Source organism: Phocoena sinus, chromosome 6, assembly GCF_008692025.1.
Source record: "Phocoena sinus isolate mPhoSin1 chromosome 6, mPhoSin1.pri, whole genome shotgun sequence".
Lineage (NCBI taxonomy): Eukaryota > Metazoa > Chordata > Mammalia > Artiodactyla > Phocoenidae > Phocoena > Phocoena sinus.
The window spans coordinates 8005719-8025954 of NC_045768.1; the positions used below are offsets into that span (position 1 = coordinate 8005719).

Consider the following 20236-nt stretch of genomic DNA (forward strand, 5'->3'; position numbering starts at 1 on the left):
TGTGGATCAGCATGATTCCAGGCCAGGCTGGAGGCCTGGGGACCCTGTTCACTGAATTTGAAACTACTGGGGTCCTTTACCTTATGAATCCTTTGACCAACAGAGGATGGATGACACAGTGCATTAGATCTTCAGCAGCAGCCAGACTTGGGCCCAGTTCACTAGCTGGGTGGTGTTGGATAAGGGGGCCCTGTTGGGCCCTAAGTTCCTCCTCAATAAAATGGGGACAGTAACAGAACTGATCCCTTTGGGTTGCTGTTAAAGCACTCAATGCATAGTAGCTGCTAGGTAAGGGACTGCCATGCTTCATACATAATGGATTTTTTTTGGCCACGCCATGCGGCATGCGGGATCCTAGTTCTCTGACCAGGGATCTAACCCGCGCCCCCTGCAGTGGAAGCACGGAGTCTTAACCACTGGACCACCAGAGAAGTTCCATAATGTATTTTCAGTGATCATTTATTGATTATTTTGTGAGCCAAAACACTTCACGTGCCTGTACCTCACTGAAATATCACCATTCCTCTATATGACAGGTACTGTTATCATAAGATATATAAGGCACCTAACGTTAACGGTACATAGTAGGTGCTCACCAAAAGCTATTAGCGCTCTTTAATCATATAAAAGAAAAAAAAGAGCACAGAAAAGGTGTTTTGCAAGGTGTAAGGTGCCGCACAAGTTTTTGCTACAATTATTATGTCACCCTTTGTGGTCATAATCCTTCATTTATTATTCTTTCGGAGCTACTGTGATGGTCCCCTAGTTACCGTGGCCATGGAAACTCAGCCCAAAGTCCTGGATTGGACGGTTCGCGGGCTCCCCCTGGAGGCCACTTCCGGGCCTGCAGAGGGAAGACCGGGCGGGCCTTTGAGAGGGGAGAGAAGGGAGCCGGGAGTTGTAGGCCACAGGCCGTGGCTGCCGCGGAGCGATGCATTTCGGGAGTTGTAGTTCTCGGGAGAGGAGGTGGGCGGCCACAGACCCAGCTCTGGTCTCACCCGGATGGCGGCTGTGAGGCGCGGCTGCCGGCCCTGGGGCTCGCTCCTCGGGCTGCTCGGGCTTGTCTCGGCCGCGGCCGCCGCCTGGGACCTGACTTCGCTGCGCTGCAACTTCGGCGCCTTCTGCGAATGTGACTTCCGGCCCGACTTCCAGGGTGAGCAGCCGCGGGCGCCCGGACCGGAGCGGCCGGCGGACCGGGGAGCCCTCGGACCTCGGGGGTGCGCCGGCGCCGGACCTGGAGAGTAGAACCGAGGGTGGGACCCCCCAGACTTCCGGACGGCCAGGGTCGGAAGTGGGCCCGGCTTCGAGGGACCCTGAGAGCCTGGGGCACGGGACTTGGGGCGAGGGTTTGGGGATGCCTGTTTGGGGTCCAGGCAGAGCCCTGCCAGGATGGTGAGAGGCCTTTGACAGCAGGGCCTTGGGGGGAAGTTTAGACCTCCGCACTGGACTGGCCGTCAAGGAAGACGCCTGCCTTGGAGATGGGCGGGAGTCTTGGGCAGACCCTCTTGACAGCTCGTGCCCACTGAGGGCTGAGCGCAATCCAGAGGGCCATCTGGTGGGGGCGCTGCTGAGCTGAGTCAGGCCTGAGGGTGACTCTTGCGGCCGAGACCCCAAGGGCCGCACTCCTTTCCGCAGACAGCCTGTGAAAACGACCCAGAACGCGGATCCCCAGACCAGGTTCCAGACACGACTTCCTTTCTGGAGCTCTTCCGTGGCGGGTGTGTGTCCTCAGCTCTGACACTGTCCTTGTGGCCCTAGGTCTGGAGTGTGACCTGGCACAGCACCTGGCGGGCCAGCATTTGGCCAGGGCGCTGGTGGTGAAAGCACTGAAGGCCTTCGTGCAGGATCCATCCCCCACCAAGCCACTGGTCCTCTCTCTGCATGGCTGGACTGGCACCGGCAAGTCCTATGTCACCTCCCTGCTGGCACACTACCTCTTCCGGGGTGGTCTCCGCAGCCCCCATGTGCACCACTTTTCCCCGGTCATCCACTTCCCCAACCCCGGCCACCTGGAGCGCTACAAGGTAGGCTGGTTTTGTCCTGGACCACCATCCGCCTGCACTGTCGAGTGCCGGACCCTAGGGAAGGAGTGAGTCCTCAGCCCAGAGAGGGGAATCACTTGCTCCAGGCCACACAGCCAGTTGAAGCCTCACCCCTCAGGACCCACCCTGAACAAAGCTTGGGGTGGTACCACCCGGCAGGGAGTTCTTGATTTAATTCCTGGGGGCCAGTAGTGGCACCTACCTGCCAGGGTTGTTGTGAGGCACGTGGGCTTATAGAATTGCAGGTGTTACTCATTGAGCACTTACCTTTGTCAGACAGTCTGCATTATCTTCTCTCTGTAAAGCCCTTAGCCCCAATTTGAGACTCAGAGTAAGCAATCAGGAAATCCAATTAGCTCTTACTACTGTTGTTGATTGCAAGGTACTTTCCAGGCTAATCTGTTTCAGTTGTCAACTCTGTTGGGAATGTTCAGGGAGCAGGAAGGGGCCTTCCCCTTTTTTTTTAGAAAGCAGTAGGTGTCCGGGAAGGAGCCCTGAAAAGGCAGGTGAGAGGTCTGGGTCTGAGTCCCTGTTCTCTTGCTGACTTGCTGTGTGAGCTTGGACAAGTCTCTGCCCCTCTCTGGGCCACAGTTTCACCATCAGTCCTATTCAGGGATTGGTACTCTCTGGGAGACCATATATTCCTGGGAAGATTAATTCTTGCTTTGGGAAGAAATCTGGGATTGGGGGAGCATCTCCAGACACCCTCATACTCTTGCCTTTCTCCCACAGAAGGATCTGAAGAGCTGGGTCCAGGGAAACCTCACTGCCTGCAGCCGCTCTCTTTTCCTCTTCGATGAGATGGACAAGATGGCCCCAGGCCTGATAGAGGTCCTGAGACCTTTCCTGGGCTCCTCCTGGGTTGTCTATGGAACCAACTATCGCAAAGCCGTCTTCATCTTCATCAGGTGGGGCCTTGCAGCAGGCAGGGTGCAGGGACACTCGTCAGAGGTCTCAGCTCTCCAGTCTTGGCCTGTGGTCCCATAACAGAATACTGTTCCCCCAGGCCCACTGGGCTTTCCCAAAGTCCCCCACACCCTCACTGGTGACACTGTCATTCAAGGTGGTTGACTTCCCTTTGACATTCTCAAAGCCCATTCTGGGCTCAGTCTCTCTCTCTCTCTTTTTTAAATAAATGAATTTATTTATTTATGTCTGCGTTAGGTCTTCGTTGCTGTGCGCGGGCTTTCTCTATTTGTGGCGAGCGGGGGCTACTCTTTGTTGCAGTGCACGGGCTTCTCATTGTGGTGACTTCTCTTATTGCGGAGCACGGGCTCTAGGCGCGGGCTCAGTAGTTGCAGCTCGCGGGCTCTAGAGTGCAGGCTCAGTAGTTGTGGCGCACGGGCTTAGCTGCTCCACGGCATGTGGCATCTTCCTGTACCAGGGCTTGAACCCGTGTCCCCTGCATTGGCAGGCAGGTTCTTAACCACTGCCCACTGTTCCCTGGGCTCAGTCTCTTAATCCTCATTTCTTTGTGGAACCCTGCTGGCTTAAGAGTTTTCCCTCTTTTGTGGCCAAGAGGACACAGGCCTGGGAAAAACAGGACTAGAGTTTCAATCCCACCTCTAAGAGTCCTAGCTTTGTTTCCTGAGGCAAAACATTTCACCTCTCTGAGCTCCCACCTCCTCTTCTGAAAAACCGGGCCAATCTTTTCTTTTTCTCTTTTTTTTTTTTTTTTTTGGCGGTATACGGGCCTCTCACTGTTGTGGCCTCTCCCATTGCGGAGCACAGGCTCAGCGGCCATGGCTCACGGGCCCAGCCACTCTGCGGCATGTGGGATCTTCCCGGACCGGGGCATGAACCCATGTCCCCTGCATCGGCAGGCAGACTCTCAACCAGTGCGCCACCAGGGAAGCCCCAACAGAGCCAATCTTAATGCCCCACTGTCCTCCTAGAGGCTGGGTGAGGGAAAGTCGGTAAGGGATCTAAAAGTGTTCTATAAACTAAAGTGTATGACACATATAGGCGAACTTCCAGGGGTCATGGTTAAGGGCACAAGCTCTGGAGAGGGGAAGTGGTTCCCGGGGTGTTTTGAGTGGGTTTGGCTCCTGCCAGCACTGAGCTGGGCCCCCAGGCTCAGGTCGCATTAGGTGGCACGTGGGAAGCAAGGGCCACATCCTGTCCTCACTGTCCGCGTCCCCCGTGGTTTTTAGCAACACTGGCGGCGAGCAGATCAACCAGCTGGTGTTGGAGGCATGGCGCAGCCGCCGGGAGCGCGAGGAGATCCGCATGCAAGAGCTGGAGCCGGTTATCTCCCAGGCCGTGCTGGACAACCCAAACCGTGAGTTCGGCCAAGGACCCCACCCCAGGGTGGTTTCCAGGCTGAGGTCTCACACCCAGATCACATGGAGGGATGGGCTGGGCTCCCTGGGGTGGGCCAGGCTCTCCCAGGTCTGATGCTCTGCTTACTGACCCGGTACTTCCCAGCCCAGGCTTTGGTGCCTGGAAGGTGGCTGGGAGGATTAAGACCAGCCCCGTTCCTGCACTTCCTTCCTTTGGGGGTGGACAGGGCCCAGCTGATCCCCGTGAAGCACAGCCTCTTCCCATCGCTCCTTCCTGCAGATGGCTTCTGGCGCTCAGGCATCATGGAAGAGCATCTCCTGGATGCCCTGGTGCCCTTCCTACCTCTCCAGAGGCACCACGTGCAACACTGTGTGCTCAACGAGCTGGCCCAGCTAGGCCTGGAGCCAAGGGATGAGGTCGTCCAGGCCGTGCTGGACAGCACCACCTTCTTCCCTGAGGACGAGCAGCTCTTTTCCTCCAATGGCTGTAAGACTGTGGCATCCCGAATCACCTTCTTCCTCTGACTCTCCAGGCAGCATCCTTGTCTTCCTCTATCTGGCCAGGCCGTGAAGGAAAGCCCTGGGGCCTCTGCCAGAGGGTCCCTTGTCCTGTGCCTCCTGGGACCCAGAGCACAATATGAAGATGAGGAGGGCTGTTGGCTACCATGAAACAGAAGGGCAGGGCAGGCCCCGGCCTCTTCACTGGTCTGAGGGCATCTTGGCCTTTGCTTCCTTCCTCAGGGAAACCGCTGGTCGCCCCAGAACTTCAATGAGCCTTGACCTCATGCTCCAGCCTGAGCCTTCTTAAAATGTGAATTTTAACTCAGGGACGGTGGCTCGTGGCTGCTCCTTCCTTCTCTGGTCTGTTACTCTCGGCCCTGGCTCGGGCACCACACCCCGACCCTCCACCCCACACCCTATGTCCCAGTATCGTAAAGCCAGGCTGAGACTTCTGTCTCTGGGAACAGAGGGACTCATGTTGCCACTTGGACTGGGCTTTTCAAGTTTTTAATTTTGTAAACGAAGAGAACAAATACAATAAATTTAGCCATGGGACCAGAGGAATACATTTAGCCACGGGACCAGAGGAATGTTGGCTGAGGTTCTCATTGCTCTGGAGGAGGCTGCCTTGCTGAGTGGCCAGTGGTAGGGGCAGAATCGCCCGCAGCCCAGCAAGAAGTGAAGGGGCCGAGCGGCCCCTTCAGACAGTAGCCTAACTGCCGGGGCTGGGGTTCTGTCTCAGGCCCTGGGTGGTCTGTGTGTTGCTGAGACTTGGGCTCAGTCCCCAGGTGACCTCGGTCTTGCCGGAACCTGGACTTGTGCTCTGGCTCCAGCTCTGGGCAGCCTTGGACTGGCTGGGCCTCTGGCTCTGGATCTGGTCGGCCTCGGTCCTGCTGGGCCTCCGGCTCTGGATCTGGTTGGCCTTGGTCCTGCTGGGCCTCTGGCTCTGGATCTGGTTGGCCTCAGTCCTGCTGGGCCTCTGGCTCTGGACCCAGATGGCCTCGGTCCTGCTGGGCCTCTGGCTCTGGATCTGGTCGGCCTCGGTCCTGCTGGGCCTCTGGCTCTGGCTCAGGGCAGCCTCAGTCCTGCTGGGCCTCTGGCTCTGGACATGGATGGCCTCGGTCCTGCTGGGCCTCTGGCTCTGGATCTGGTCGGCCTCAGTCCTGCTGGGCCTCTGGCTTTGAATCTTGTTGGCTTCGGTCCTGCTGGGCCTCTGGCTCTGGCTCAGGGCAGCCTCAGTCCTGCTGGGCCTCTGGCTCTGGACATGGATGGCCTCGGTCCTGCTGGGCCTCCGGCTCTGGATCTGGTCGGCCTCGGTCCTGCTGGGCCTCTGGCTCTGGATCTGGCCGGCCTCGGTCCTGCTGGGCCTCCGGCTCTGGATCTGGTTGGCCTCGGTCCTGCTGGGCCTCTGGCTCTGGCTCAGGGCTGCCTCAGTCCTGCTGGGCCTCCAGCTCTGGATCTGGTCGGCCTCGGTCCTGCTGGGCCTCTGGCTCTGGCTCAGGGCTGCCTCAGTCCTGCTGGGCCTCCAGCTCTGGATCTGGTCGGCCTCGGTCCTGCTGGGCCTCTGGCTCTGGATCTGGCCGGCCTCGGTCCTGCTGGGCCTCCGGCTCTGGATCTGGTTGGCCTCGGTCCTGCTGGGCCTCTGGCTCTGGCTCAGGGCTGCCTCAGTCCTGCTGGGCCTCCAGCTCTGGATCTGGTCGGCCTCGGTCCTGCTGGGCCTCTGGCTCTGGCTCAGGGCAGCCTCGGTCCTGCTGGGCCTCTGGCTCTGAATCTTGTTGGCTTCGGTCCTGCTGGGCCTCTGGCTCTGGATCTGGTTGGCTTCGGTCCTGCTGGGCCTCTGGCTCTGGATCTGGTCGGCCTCGGTCCTGCTGGGCCTCTGGCTCTGGCTCAGGGCAGCCTCAGTCCTGCTGGGCCTCTGGCTCTGGACATGGATGGCCTCGGTCCTGCTGGGCCTCTGGCTCTGGATCTGGTCGGCCTCGGTCCTGCTGGGCCTCTGGCTCTGGCTCAGGGCGGCCTCGGTCCTGCTGGGCCTCTGGCTCTGGATCTGGTCAGCCTCGGTCCTGCTGGGTCTCCGGCTCTGGCTCAGGGCGGCCTCGGTCCTGCTGGGCCTCTGGCTCTGGACCTGGTCGGCCTCAGTCCTGCTGGGCCTCTGGCTCTGGACCTGGATGGTCTCGGGCTCGCTGGGCCTCTGGCTGTGGCCTGGGGTGGACTTGGTTTTTCTGGGGCTGTGGCTCAGGCTTAGGTCTTCCCTCTTGTCCCCCGAGTCTGAGGACTGTGTCCTTAGCGGTGAGGAGTCAGAGAATGTTACAACAGTGGTCGAAGTGCTCCCGTATTCCTGGCAGACAGTGGACGTCTCCGTCTCTGAGGTGGACATGGTCCTGACTGGAAAGGATGTATCAAGAGTAGCTGTCAGGCCGCCTTCCCCAGACAGTGGCAAGAAAGGGAGACTTCTAGGCCTCACCCTTGCCTATGTTCCAGAGGCCTTGCATGGCCAAGGGGAAGGCCCGCCAGCTCACGGCAGCCCAGCCCTCCTGGCACCCTGAGCCCTGCAGGCGGGTCAGGGCCGAAAGATATGGGGGAGATACGAAGGACCCCACTCGCCCAGCACTGGCCTCCACTCTGCCCCCTGCCTCTTGCCCTGTGCGTTCCAGCCACAACCAACAGCCTGCAGGGCCCTGGCCCCCTGCCTGCAGCAGTTACCCCTGTTCCACCCTGTTCACACTTGGCTACCCCTCTTCCCCTGGGTCCTGGAAGCCCTTCCTGACCCCCCAAAGGGAGCTAAGTGCACCCAGAGCCCTCGGGACTCCCCTCCATGGTATGGCTGCACTGTCCTGGTTATCTGTTGACCTGTGGGCCTTCTTCCCTTGAGGACCAAGAGCTCCCTGGGGCAATGACTGTGCCATTCATGCCTGTAACCAGTGTCCAGCACAGGCCTGGCCCTAGGATGCTCAACGTGTTTGCTGAATGGCAGGAAGGGGGCTGGCCGCTGCTACTCCCGTCCCTCCCTGGACTGCCCATGGCTGCCCCTGGGACCCAGAGCAGCATTTTTGGGTTTTTTACTTTCGTCCCCTCCACACTGGCACCTTTCAGAATTGAGGGTAAAAGCCCCCTGGACATGCACAGGCTTTGTGGGCTTATTTCAGGGAGAGGCCAGGGGGGCAGAGAGAAGAGAGGCCTGAGCGGGGAATGAGGGTGGAGCAGGCAGCAGCTGTGAGGCGCCCCGCGGTGAGAGCCGGCCTCCCAGGCTGTGTGCTGGGCATCCCTGAGGGCTCCCTGTGCCCCCCCGCAAAGCTGGGATGAGTTCTCCCACTCCACACTCGCACAGCTGTGACAGCAGAGCCCAAATTCACACTCAGGCCTGGGAGCCCCTGACCCCTGACCTTTGCCCTCCCTGCTGCGTTGGCTCACTCAGGTCTGGCAGGAGCAGCGGGACTTACAGCCCAAGATGGAGCCTGAAGCGGTCTGGCTGATGTAGCTGTCGGTCAAGGACCTCTCCTTGCTGGGGGCCGGCTCCAGCTTCTGGGGCAAGAGACAGGCTGCGTGATCACGGGCTGCATGGTCACAGTGGCCGCAGCTCTGTAAGCCCAGCCGCTTAGCGCTCCTCGAGGGTTGCAGGTTAGGGTTGGATGGGGACATGGAGAGGTTGACTGGACAGGAAGGGGCGTGGCCAGGTTAGACAGGTGTGGCCACGTGAGAAAAGCAGTGTCAAGAGGCTCTTGGGCCTCATCTCCCTATCTGCAAGATGCAAATTAGTTCAGTTGTGGGACAGGCTTCTGTAAACTGTGAAGTGCTGTGTCCAGGGAATAGCTAGTGAGAAACTGAGGACCTTCTCCATGTTTCATGTCCCTGCACATCTGGGAGGGAACTCCCCTGCCATTACCATTTCCCGGACCAGGAAACGCCTAAGCAGCCTGCCCTGGGCACTCGGCTAAGACGCAGAGAAGCAGGGCTGGAATCCAAGTCAGGGGGACTCTGCGGCCAGGCTCTCGGCTGCTGGTCGCACTTGCAGGCCGCGGGAAATGTGCGGCAGTGAGATGCGGGAGCGGACGGGGCTGCGGAACACCCAGCAGGGACCCCACGATGACTTCAGGGCACACACAGACCCAAGTTCTGTAGTTTTGTATCCTAATGTGAGCTAGAAAAATGTAGAGCTTGCCTTTCCCATTTCCGGCAAGGGATGCTGGCACTCCGTGTACTTGGATGGTTAAAGTCTCCCTTGAACACAGTTTACTTGCTGTCCATCAGCGGTCGAGTGGATAAATAAGTGGCGGGATATTCGCAGGACGGCACTGTCTCCAGCCATGAGAAGGAGCATCTCACAAACTTGGACGCTCCGTGAAAGGAGCCAGAGGCAAAGGGGCCTGCGCCACGTTTGTGCTCTGTTGCAAAGGACAGGCACGCTCATCTGCGGCATTAGGAATCAGGACAGCCCTGTGGGGTGTGCTGGGCTGAGGGAGGGGCCTGGAAGGGGGCACGAGGGGCTTCTGGGGAACTGGGAACGTGTTCTTTCTTGATCTGGAGAATGGTGCCATGGGGGTATTCAGTTTGTGAAAATCCATCAAACAGTTCGCTTATGAGTCATGTACTTTTCTATATGTTCTATTCAGTGAAAAGTTTTTAGAAATGAATTTAAGAGTTAAGAAAATTCTGGTACCAGTGGCCAGTGCACACAGCGGAATTTATGAAGGTGAGTGTGGACAAAGTGTGGGAAGCCTCTCTCTGTGAGGGGCCCACATCCTCACGCACCCTCCTTCAGGTGTACTCCTTACTGGTACCTTCTCTGTCTCACAGCGAGATGTCCCCAGCCCAAGTCACACATCTGAGTGCTGGCAGAGCCAGGCCCAGAAGCCAGCCTCTAGCCAGCGTGCATCCCTCAGCCCTCACTTGGGGTACATTCCACCTTGGACCTCAAGGACCTCCGGCCCCGGCGTACAGCCCACTTACCTCCTTCTCCCCAGGGGCCTTGGCCTCTTCCTCTGGGCCTTCTGGCTTTGCCTGCAGGGACTGGTGAGTGGCCTCCAGCTCTTTGGAGGTCTCGAACAAAGGCTGCTCCAGCTTCCACGAAAGCTGCAGGGCCCGGGCCCTCTGGCGCTCTAGTTCCCGCTCCTTGAGCCGCCTGACAAGCCGTGACCCCAGAGCGCTGGGTAGGCCTCCCTGACTCACCCCACCATCCCTAGGACTGGATAGCGGCCTGAGAAGGCGATGAGGGCCAGAGGTGCCTTGAGCCCCAACCGTCCCCCAACTCTGGGCCCGCGGGCCCTCCTGGAGAAACTTACCCCATGATATCTTGAGGGGTGCTGGCCTGCAGGCTGTGCTCCACCACCCGCTCCAGCTGCAGCCTGGCCAGGTGGGCCACCTGGCTGTTAAGCACCTCCTCCACTGACAGGCCGGGGAAGAGGTTGGCCATCAGTGGCAGCAGCTGTCAGGAAAGAGGGTGACCAGAGTCAGGTGTGGGCCAGGACAGGGGGCAGATGGTGTGGTGCTGCCCTGGCAGAGGAAGGGTTCACAGATTGTTGTTTTTTAAAGGGCTGGACCTTTTTGCCCCAGAACTATCAGGACATCCTGAGAAAGGAACTATTCGGTGAGGGAGTGCTGATGGTGAGCCTGCCCAGTGGTTCTGGAGCCAGCCGGATGAGGGTGTGACCTCCAAGCTCCATGACCTGGGCCAAGGGAACTGACTTCTCTGAGCCTTACCCTCTTCCCTCTATGAATTGTGGGGTGATGATAATGTTACCTGTCCTGTAGGTACTGAAGAGGGTTAAATGGAGTGATGTGAGCTGAGCTGGTTAGAACAGTGCCTGGCACATAGTAAATGCTCCAGCATTAGCAGCTCTTATTACTGCTACGAAACTGGGTTTCTTTTAGAGACAGGGAGTATCTTTTTTTTTTTTTTTTTTTTTTTGCGGTACGCAGGCCTCTCACTGTTGTGGCCTCTCCCGTTGCGGAGCACAGGCTCCGGACGGGACGCGCAGGCTCAGCGGCCATGGCTCACGGGCCCAGCCGCTCCGCGGCATGTGGGATCTTCCCGGACCGGGGCACGAACCCGCGTCCCCTGCATCGGCAGGCGGACTCTCAACCACTGCGCCACCAGGGAAGCCCGACAGGGAGTATCTTTAGGTGGCCAGAGGTACTAACTCTGGAGCCCACCCTCCTGGCCCAGCAGGCACACACCTTCGGTTGTTTGGGGTCAAGGAGCAGGACAGTGGCAACATCCTGGCGGGCCCCAAAAATGTTCTGTGTGAGCTGCCGGCTCCCGGTGCGGTACAGGTAGTACTGGGGCTTCTGGGGGTTGTGCTGGATGGCCATTGAGAAGTGGTTCTCTGTCTTCTGGAACTGCCTGCAGGACACAGCAGGCCACAGGGTGCTCTGAGCTGGGCCACCTGGAGGATATGGAGGCTCCTGGACCCCAGTGGGGAGTTTGGGGAAAATCAGGCTGGTCTCTGCTCCCTGCCACCACGCCCCTCTTGATGGACCCAACACTTAAACGTTAGTGTAAGATCCCAACATAAGTGGACATTTTTATGATCCTGGAGTAGGAAAGGCCTTTCTGAGATGTCATAAACCCAGCAGCTAAAAATGAGGAAACTAATTTGACTATGGTTAAATCCCATTATTGAGTAGCAAAAACACCACAAAAGAAAGCAGTAAATAGTGAATAATATTTTGCCATAGAAGGCAGATGATAAGCTAATTTTCTAGCCTACAAAGAACACTTATAACCAAAAAAAATTTTTTTTTAAATGAACAATTTAAGAGCAAATGGGCGAACAATTTGGGCAGGCCATAATGGCCAATAAACACATGAAGGATGCTGTCCTGCGCTCACAATTTAAACATGCAAAGTCAATCCACTGCGAGAGAGCCTTTTTTTGCCTACCCGAATAGCAAAGTTGAAAAATAGTCTTAATACCCTGGGCTAGGGAGGTTTGGGGAAACCAAGACTTTCCTTTACTGGGGGAAGTTTATATTGGTTCATTGTCTTTGGAGAACAATTGGGTATTATCTTTTAAAATGTTAAATTTTTACACCTTTTAACCCAACAATTTAACTTCCAGCAATCTAACTACAGAATTACTAGTATGAACACATGAAAACATGTCTTGGGTCTCATTACTGCATTATTTATAATAAAAAACTGAAAACAGCCCAAATACTCATCAGCATACTATCGTCTAAAGAAATTAATTGTGGTACCTCCACAGAATGGAATACTTTGCAAGCAATAAAAGAGAATGAGGTCGTCCTATATGTAATTGCCATGGGAAGTAAAAAAGCAAGTCAAAAATCAGCTTAGTGGACTTCCCTGGTGGCGCAGTGGTTAAGAATCTGCCTGCTAAGGCAGGGGACACGGGTTCGAGCGCTGGTCTGGTAAGATCCCACAAGCTGCGGAGCAACTAAGCCCATGCACCACAACTACTGAGCCCACGCGCCGCAACTACCGAAACCCACGCGCCTAGGGCCTGTGCTCCACAACAAGAGAAGCCACCGCAATGAGAAGCCGGTGCACCGCAGCAAAGAGTAGCCCCACTCGCCGCAACTAGAGAAAGCCCGCGTTTAGCAACAAAGACCCAATGCAGCCAAAAATAAACTTATTTTTTAAAAAATCAGCTTAGCATGATCTCACTTTTGTAAAATGGTAACAATTGTTAACATATGCATAGAAATCAATCTAGAGGATTCTACCAAACTTACAGGGGAAGGGGGAGGCGTTGGGACGTAGATATTAGAAGGAACTTTCACGTTCTAAGCTATATGTTACTGAATACTTAAGCTTTTTAAATAAAAACCGCAATTACCATAACAATATTCACATAAAAAATGAAAGATTTTTATAGAAAACTTGAAAAATAAAATAGATATTTAGGAGACAACTGGGAGAGCAGAGGCATCTCGACCCCAGGATCCCAGCCGCCCGGCTTCACTCCAGACTCTTCTGGCCCCTCCCGCGGCCTGGCCCGCCCCGCCCACAGTCTGCGCGCACCTTCTCCTCCGCTCGCAGAAGCCCAACTTCTCCTGCAGTAGGCCCAAGCGCAAGTGGGCGCCCTCGTCCTTCGGACTCAGTGCCAGCGCCTGCTGGTAGTCCGCCTCAGCAAAGGTCAGGTTGCCCAGCTGGAAGAAGCAATCTGGAGACCGGGGGCCGGGGGCGGGGGCTGAGTGAGCCCCGCAAACCCGCGGCCCAGGAGCCGCAGCCCAGCTGGCTCCACCCCCAGGGGGTGGGGCCTGCAACGGGTGGTGACACCCGCGGTGATGACACCAGCAGGCGGTCGCGGGCACCTGCAGAGGGTTTTCCGTGCCTCTGGCCACCTTCTTCCAGCTGCCTGATCCCGAGCATTTTGAAGGGCTGTGGCCAGATTGTCTAAGGCAACGTTTCCCAAAGTGTGTCCGTGGGACACTGAGACTCCGCTTTCCCTCCTTCCCTCCTCCCTCCCTCAGGGCCCTCAAGCGCCCAGCCCAGGCCTTGGAAGGGCAAGGGGCTCACACCGGGCTGCCCGGCCCCCACTCACCCCCGCGGTTGATGTAGAGGCCTTTCTCCCGCTGCTCGTCCTTGAGCGCCTTGCCCAGCAGCAGCACGCTCTCCTGGTAGGCGCCCTGCAGGTAGCAGTGCACCGCCAAGTCGTTGTAGGCCAACAGCAGTTGGCGCTGCGCCTGCTGCACCAGGTCCTCCTGGTGCTCGGTCATCATGTCCAACGCCTTCAGGAAGTCCTCCACGGCGGAGTCAAACTCCCGGAGCCGTCGGTACATAATGCCCCTACGAGGGAGGGACATGAGGGCCAAAGTGCCCCACCGACTAGGGGTGTCCCAGAGAGAGGCTGCGGCTCTGGGCCCTCTGACCTGGGGGGAGGGGCTCCCACCGCACGCACTAAGTTTGGCCCGTGGGGCTCCTGGATTGCTACTTAGATAGCCAGCTAGTCACTGGTAATTTTACTTTTCTTTAAAAATAGCTTCCCTCTTTCTTTTTGGTAGCTGTGTGAGTGCCCGCCTCTATGCTAAGGCCTTTTTGTACACAGGACATTTTACCTCCACTGTTTATATGAGAAAACCCAGGCTCAAGGAAGTGAAATGGCCCAGAATGAGGTGGTGGGTCCTCGTGGGGTGGCCCAGATTCAAACCCAAGCCTCGTCCACTGAGCTGGGCTGAGCCTGCCAGTGTAAACTGCTCAGCAGGCCCGGGGATCCAGGATTCCAGGGTTAACAGGCTGCTGCCTGCCCCTCCTCCAGAGGCAGTAGCAGAGACCACCTCCCATGATCCCTTGACCCAGATGGGGAGTAGGGAAAGATTGTTAGAGGCTAGATGGGGAAACTGAGGCCTGGGGAGGGTCAAGGGCTCTCCTGAGATCACACAGCACATCTGGGGCAAGGCAGGGCCTGGGACCCAAGACCAGCATCTCCCCACTCAGTACCGGAAGAGGAAGAGGCTGGGGTCCAGAGGGTTGTTCTCGATGGCACAGTTGATACACTGCAGCGCACGTTGCAGCTTGCCCTGCACGGCCAGGATGCCGGCTTCTTGGCGTGCCTCTTGGGCCTGGTCCACCATCACCTTGAGCAGCACCTTGGCCTGTGGGTGCTTGGGATCCAGTAGCAAGGCACTGTGCAGGTCTCGATGGCAGAGGCTGGGCTGCGGGGGGCGGGGGGGGGCAGGGATGGCATCGGGGTGCAGGCCAAGCTGAACCTGCCCTGTTCAGTGTGGGGAGGCAGACCTCCAGGCCTGTAGGGGCCTTTCTCTGGGCAGGCCAGCACCATGCCACCCATCTTCAGTGGCTCTGCTTTGCTTTGCGGGAAAATCCCATCTGAGGCTCCATCCCTACTGGCCCCTTTCTAGATATGACCTCAGGTGAGCCAGGTCCACCTCAGTGGTTTCTGCTGTAGAATGAGGTTACAGATGCCTCCTCCTTGCAGGACTTCTGCAAGGCTCACTTGAGGAGGGGGGAGGGTGTGGTCTCCTGACTGTGACTGTTGTGTCCTCCCTATACTCCCCTGTACACCTTCCCCGACGCCCCTGACCTTTAAGCCCAAGACAACTCTAACAAAGAACAGATTCAGGTCTGGGCATGAGCAGAAAACATCCCTAGGCAAATACCTTCTCTTGGGTGAGCAGGTCTGTGAGTCAGTCAACAAACAGTTTTAGCAAGCACCCCATGTCCTATAGGGTAATTGGTTGGAGGGTGAGTGAGGCAGTGTAGACACCAGGTGTGAGTGGAAGTCGGGAGGGGGAAGATGGCCGAGGCTGGGGCAGGGCTTTGGAATAGATGGACTTGAGTTCAAGGGGAGCACCACTGTGACCTTGGGCAAGTTACCCAGACCATCTGGACCTGTTTCCTCATCTGTGAAAAGAGGGCAATGGGTTGTGTCTACCTCAAAGGGTTACTGCCAGCCTTAGAGATAAACATGAGTAAAGTGCTTAGAACGTGCTTAGGCCTCGCAGGGAGCAGCTGAAATCCCAACCATCAGAAATAATTTTCAATAGTTACTAGTCTCGGGACTTCCCTGGTGGCGCAGTGGTTAAGAATCTGTCTCCCAATGCAGGGGACACGGGTTCGAGCCCTGGTCTGTGAAGATCCCACATGCCGCGGAGCAACTAAGCCCGTGCGCCACAACTCCTGAGCCTGAGCTCTAGAGCCCACGAGCCACAACTACTGAAGCCCACGTGCTGCAACTACTGAAGCCTGCCTGCCTAGAGACCGTGCTCCGCAATGAGAGAAGCCACCGCAATGAGAAGCCTGCGCACCGCAAGGAAGGGTAGCCCCCTGCTCGCCGCAACTAGAGAAAGCCCGTGAGCAGCAACAAAGACCCAACGCAGCCAAAAATAAATAAATAAATAAATAAATGTGTATATATATATATATATATATATATATATATATATATATATATAAATAAAAAGAGAATAGGAGCATCTTAAAAAAATAAAAGTAATTACTAGTCTCCTACCTTTGAAGGAGACTCTCCCACTGACTCACCTGTGGGACACAGAAGCCCAGCTCCCAGCATAGGGAGGCTCATGGTTGCAACACCCCCAGGACACGCCGCCCAATCCAGCCCATCCCATTTACCCCGTCCTGAGGTTCCCACCACCCCACCCCCAAGCACCCAGGCCAGGCTGGTATACCAGGCATTGTTCTGGATGCCTCCGTTTCCCTCGTGTTCACCGCGCCCCCCGCCACCAAGTCAGTCTCGGGTCCTGCTTCCAAAGGTCTGTGAACTTGCCCCCTCCTTGCCACCCTCATGGCCATCCTCCTCGAGCCCCACTCCTATCCAGATGGATGGTACCCAGGCTTCTGGCCTCCAGGCTTGCCCCTCCCCCCAGCCCACACGCCCCCTGGCAGCCAGAAGGCTCTTTCTAAGGCCCACTGCCCCAGGGAGAAGCCTTTTGAGGCTCCTCCTGCCCCCCAGGAAGAAGTCAGAGTCCCCTGGGTTCATAAGACCCTGCCCATCACTCTCTCATCCCTACAGTCCCTCCTCCCTTGTGACCCCAAGTCTCATATCTAAGGGAAGCCTGGGTGCCCCTGATGGTGCTTCACACAATTGGGAAGTCATCCTTTGTGTAATTATCCGCTTGGGGACGTCTCCCCTGGGCTGTGAGTTTCGTGAGGGCAGGGATGGCAAAGGCCTCTCACCTTGTGGTTTCCGGGGGCTGGCGCAGGCCTGGCACAGAGCCAGGGCTGAGTGAGGATGGAACAACTACCCGACTGGGCCAGTGCCAGTTGGGGCCTCTGCCTGGGGAGGACAGGGCCCCCACTACCCTGGGGGAGGTGTAGGCCCCCACTACAGCTTCGGGGCTGGCCGACAGCCCAGCCGCCTCCTGTCATCGCGGCGTCCAGACAAGGAGGCGGTCCACCCCCCTGCCCTGCACCCCCGCTCTACCTGCTGGAAGAAGTTGTAGAGCCTGGCCCGGAGGATGTAGACATCGGCATTGGTGGTGCCATGCTCCACCTCCTTGGTGACGAATGAGAGGCATTCACGATGCCGCTTGAGGGCCAGGAGACAGGCCATGCTGAGGGCAGAGGGCAAAGGTGCTCTGTCTGCCGGGTGAGAGGGACAGGTAGGGGACGCCGGGGAGGCAAAGGCCAACAAGGACAGCCAGGGCGCTCACCATCGATAACGGAAGCAGAATTTCTCAGGCTGGAGCTCAGAGGCTTGAGAGAAGACGTTCAGGGCATCCAGAAAGGCGCATTGCTCGAAAAGGCACTGGCCCTGAGGACACAGAGAGCCGTCACTTCTGCTTGTGACCCCGGCCTAGCAGTACCCACGAGTTGAGGGATGGCCAGCATTGGGGTGGAATGACAAGGGACAGGGACAGAGCCCTTTAGATCTGGGAGAGACTTTAAGAGATAGAGACACAGATGGAGAGAGATCCAGAGCTGGGGAGACAGCAAGAGACAGAAATATACAGTTGATGACAGAGAGACAGCAATACACACAAAGGAGCAAGGAAAAATAGAGAAAATCTGGGAGGTGGACCAGAACAGCAGATCTAACAGTAACAGGCTCCCACCTGGACGAGGGCTCCAGGTGCCAAGCCCTGTATTAAGAACTCGAACTTAGGGAATTCCCTGGTGGTCCAGTAGGACTCGGCACTTTCACTGCCGAGGATGTGGGTCGGGGAACAAAGATCCCGCAAGCTGCCCAGGTGCAGCAAAAAAAAAAAAAACAACCCGAAAAACAAAAAACCTGAACTTATCTCACTGGGACCAGCTAACATTCCCCTTTTAGATGAAAGAACTGAGGCTCAGAGAGGTGAGGTGACCTTTCCAAAGTCACACAGAAAGAGGACTGGACTCAGGACCCCAACATTCTGGTTTTAAGAATGTTTCTTTTTCAGAATTGAATAATTACTGACATTAAAAACAAAGGCATTAAATTTGTCAAAATGGAAAAAAACCCAGGACTTTTATGGTTTAATATCATCTTTGTTTTGCATTGCAAATGGGGGACACTCTTACCTTTTCAGTGCTTAGAGCCTGTGGACTCTAGGCCTGTGCTGCCCCATACAATAGCCACCTGCTTCCCGTGGCTATATAATTTCAAATCCATTCAAATTAAATACAATGTCAAAATTAGTTCCTCAGTCACACTCGCCACACTTCAAGGTCTCAACAGTTCCACATGGCTAGTAGCTACCAGATCGGACAGTGATCATTGTCACTACTGCAGAAAGCTCTACTGGACAAAACTGCAAAACTGTACCCAGCCCTGGTGGTAAACACGGCAGGCGGGAGAGCTCATTAGCGGGGCAGCAGATGGGGACACAGACACAGGGACACGAAGGTCCCTAGGGAGTCAGGGCTGGTCTCAGGAACAAGGAAAGCCCCCCAGAGCTGGAGGGAGAGTCAGCAGGCCAGGGTGTGAAGTGGGGCCTTGTGGGCCTGGGGCAGCCCCAGGCACCTTCAGGTAAAGCACCAAGGTGAGCCGCTCCAGGAAGTCCGTGTTCTCTGGCTGGGAGGAGTAGGCCTTTCGAAGGTTCTGGGCAGCCGAGGAAAAGTCGCAGAGCTGGATGTAGGCCTCGGCTCTCGAGGCATAGAATTCTACCTGTGGGAGAGGGGACCCAGACTGCCATTCCCTCCCCACAATCCGCCCTGAGGCTTGACACTCAGCTACCACAAGGACTTGGTGGCCCTGAGAGAAGGAGCCAGGCAGGTGCGACAGCGAGGGGTGAGTGTGGGGCCAGCAACTGCCTGTGCCCACCCAGGCCATCCCCCTCACCAGCTGGGAGTCCAGGTGGAGGCCACGGGAGAAGAACAGCACGGCCACCTCCCAGTCTTCTTGCTCCAAGCACTGATGGCCTCGATGGTAGCTGTAGGGGCAGGGGGCACAGGCGGAGGGGCTGGCCCTGACTTGGGACCAGTCCAGGGCATACAGCTGGGGCTTCGGGAATGGGTTGGGAGGAGGGGGACTTGGGTAGGGAGACAAGAGGGGTAGATAGAGACCCAGGGAGAGGAGGCTGACATTCTTGGAGCTCATCCGGGCCAGCAGCCTTTTATCTGCTGAGGTGGAAGAGCCCTATTATACAGTTGAGCTCGCTGAAGCTCAGGGAGGGAGAGTAACTGGCCCAAGGCTGCAGAGCATGTCAGTGGCTGTGCAGGGTAGGAACCTGGGATCCCATGGCAAGGTGATCACTCACTACTCCCTGACTTTGAGGGGCACCGTTAACCCTGCAGGCTTTGGTTTTATATCATCAAAGTTCCGGAACACCTGGCTGGTCCCAAAGATGCGCTGTAGGGTCCCCTTTGGCACTGGAATCACCCATGGCTTTGGGATGTGCTGTGAAGGAGCCTGATCAAGCCCCAGAGCATTCTGGAACCAAGAGACAGCAAGCTGGAGCAGGCCTCCAGAGACAGCCCCCACTCCGCTTACATGCTCTCCTCAGGTATTTTACAGGATGGAGGAGGGGTGGAAATGAGGCCTGGTAAGAAGCATGGTCTGGGGTCTGGTGGCACTCCCACCCCTATTCCCCTAACCTCTCTCCAGTCCTGCCTCTGTCACCTATGGTCAAGGTTTCACGCTCACACTGGCCTCTGCCCTCCTCCTGGTCCCCCTCAGCTCCTACCTCCAGCTACTGACACCCAAAACTCTGCAGCTCAGGCCCTGCCCCAAGCCACAGGCCCTGGGGGTCCAGCAGCTTCTTGCATATCCTGTGGGACCCTCACACTCGGCAGGCCAAACTGAGCACCTCACCTGACTTCTGCCCCAGGTTTTCCCACAGCAGTGAGTCCACCTTCTCTGCCAACCACCCAAGCCAAAGATCTATGTCCCATCAGTCCTTAAATCCTGTCTATCCCACTTCCTAAAGATCTCTTAGATCCCTCCTCTTCTCTCATCCTCTCATCTTGGCCAATGCCATCTCTGGCTATATGCCATCTCTGGCCACCCCTCTGACCTCCCCACCAGCCACAGCTCCTAAGACCTCTGCTCTCTGCACAAGCAGCCTGGGACTTTATTGAATCGCACAAATGATCTTGTCTCTCCCGTACTTAAAACCTTTCTTCTCCCCCGACCCTCTGCCTTTGCCTTAGCCTTCTCCCGCACCTCTCTGGACTCTGTCATGAGGCCCCTTCCAGGAGGACCTCCGGGCCTGGGCGGGCTCCCTCGCGGCCCTCACTTGCCTCCCGGCACCCACCGCTGACGTTGCTAGGCATCATCTCCAGGACGCCCACAGGCTCCGCCCCTCTAGCCACGCCCCCGGAATCCAAGGACTCCACTCCCTGGAATCCAATTTCAAACAGAGCCGGAAGGAGGTTAGCAAGTTTTTATCAGCTAGGGAGGCCGAGGTCTACAGCGGGAAAAGACTTGCCGGGTTTCCAAAGCGAGGCAGGGCCACAGCGGGGGCCAGAATACGGCTCCCTCCTCCCAATCCGGAGGTCAAACAAGCACTCCGCGAGCCCCACGACAAACCCCTAGGACTCGGTGGCGCGGT

The 20236-nt window shown here is 56.9% G+C and overlaps 2 protein-coding genes across 3 annotated transcripts; one reads left to right on the plus strand and one right to left on the minus strand.

The window, feature by feature from the left end:
• Positions 1-952: 952 nt before the first annotated feature.
• On the plus strand, positions 953-5385 carry TOR2A (torsin family 2 member A). Of its 2 annotated transcripts, XM_032636085.1 has the most exons (5): positions 953-1153; positions 1759-2024; positions 2775-2950; positions 4196-4323; positions 4605-5385. In XM_032636085.1, the coding sequence occupies exons 1-5, from the start codon at positions 1003-1005 to the stop codon at positions 4847-4849; spliced, it is 966 nt and encodes a 321-aa protein (XP_032491976.1). In that variant the 5' UTR covers positions 953-1002; the 3' UTR covers positions 4850-5385. The 2 variants fall into 2 exon arrangements, with proteins under 2 accessions (XP_032491976.1, XP_032491978.1); XM_032636087.1 differs by lacking the exon at positions 4196-4323 and having other exon boundaries at positions 4605-4740.
• Positions 5386-5512: 127 nt separating this feature from the next.
• Positions 5513-20235, minus strand: TTC16 (tetratricopeptide repeat domain 16). Its single transcript, XM_032636084.1, has 12 exons — positions 18526-20235; positions 18208-18351; positions 16916-17016; positions 16687-16816; positions 14226-14440; positions 13330-13574; positions 12807-12948; positions 10997-11162; positions 10102-10244; positions 9770-9941; positions 8263-8344; positions 5513-7207 (listed from the first exon to the last, which is right to left on the minus strand). The coding sequence occupies exons 1-12, from the start codon at positions 18781-18783 to the stop codon at positions 5538-5540; spliced, it is 3468 nt and encodes a 1155-aa protein (XP_032491975.1). The 5' UTR covers positions 18784-20235; the 3' UTR covers positions 5513-5537.
• Between the last annotated feature and the right edge of the window lies 1 nt (position 20236).

Excerpts from the sequence above, each read along its gene's own strand:
- TTC16 (XM_032636084.1), bottom strand. The coding sequence starts at position 18,783 with ATGAGCTCCAAGAATGTCAGCCTCCTCTCCCTGGGTCTCTATCTACCC. Across the intron at positions 18,352-18,525 it reads TCCACCTGGACTCCCAGCTG|GTAGAATTCTATGCCTCGAG; the intron begins GTGAGGGGGATG and ends CCTCTCCCACAG. Across the intron at positions 16,817-16,915 it reads TTCTGCTTCCGTTATCGATG|CATGGCCTGTCTCCTGGCCC; the intron begins GTGAGCGCCCTG and ends CTCTGCCCTCAG.
- TOR2A (XM_032636085.1), top strand. The coding sequence starts at position 1,003 with ATGGCGGCTGTGAGGCGCGGCTGCCGGCCCTGGGGCTCGCTCCTCGGG. Across the intron at positions 2,025-2,774 it reads GCCACCTGGAGCGCTACAAG|AAGGATCTGAAGAGCTGGGT; the intron begins GTAGGCTGGTTT and ends TTTCTCCCACAG. Across the intron at positions 4,324-4,604 it reads CGTGCTGGACAACCCAAACC|ATGGCTTCTGGCGCTCAGGC; the intron begins GTGAGTTCGGCC and ends TCCTTCCTGCAG.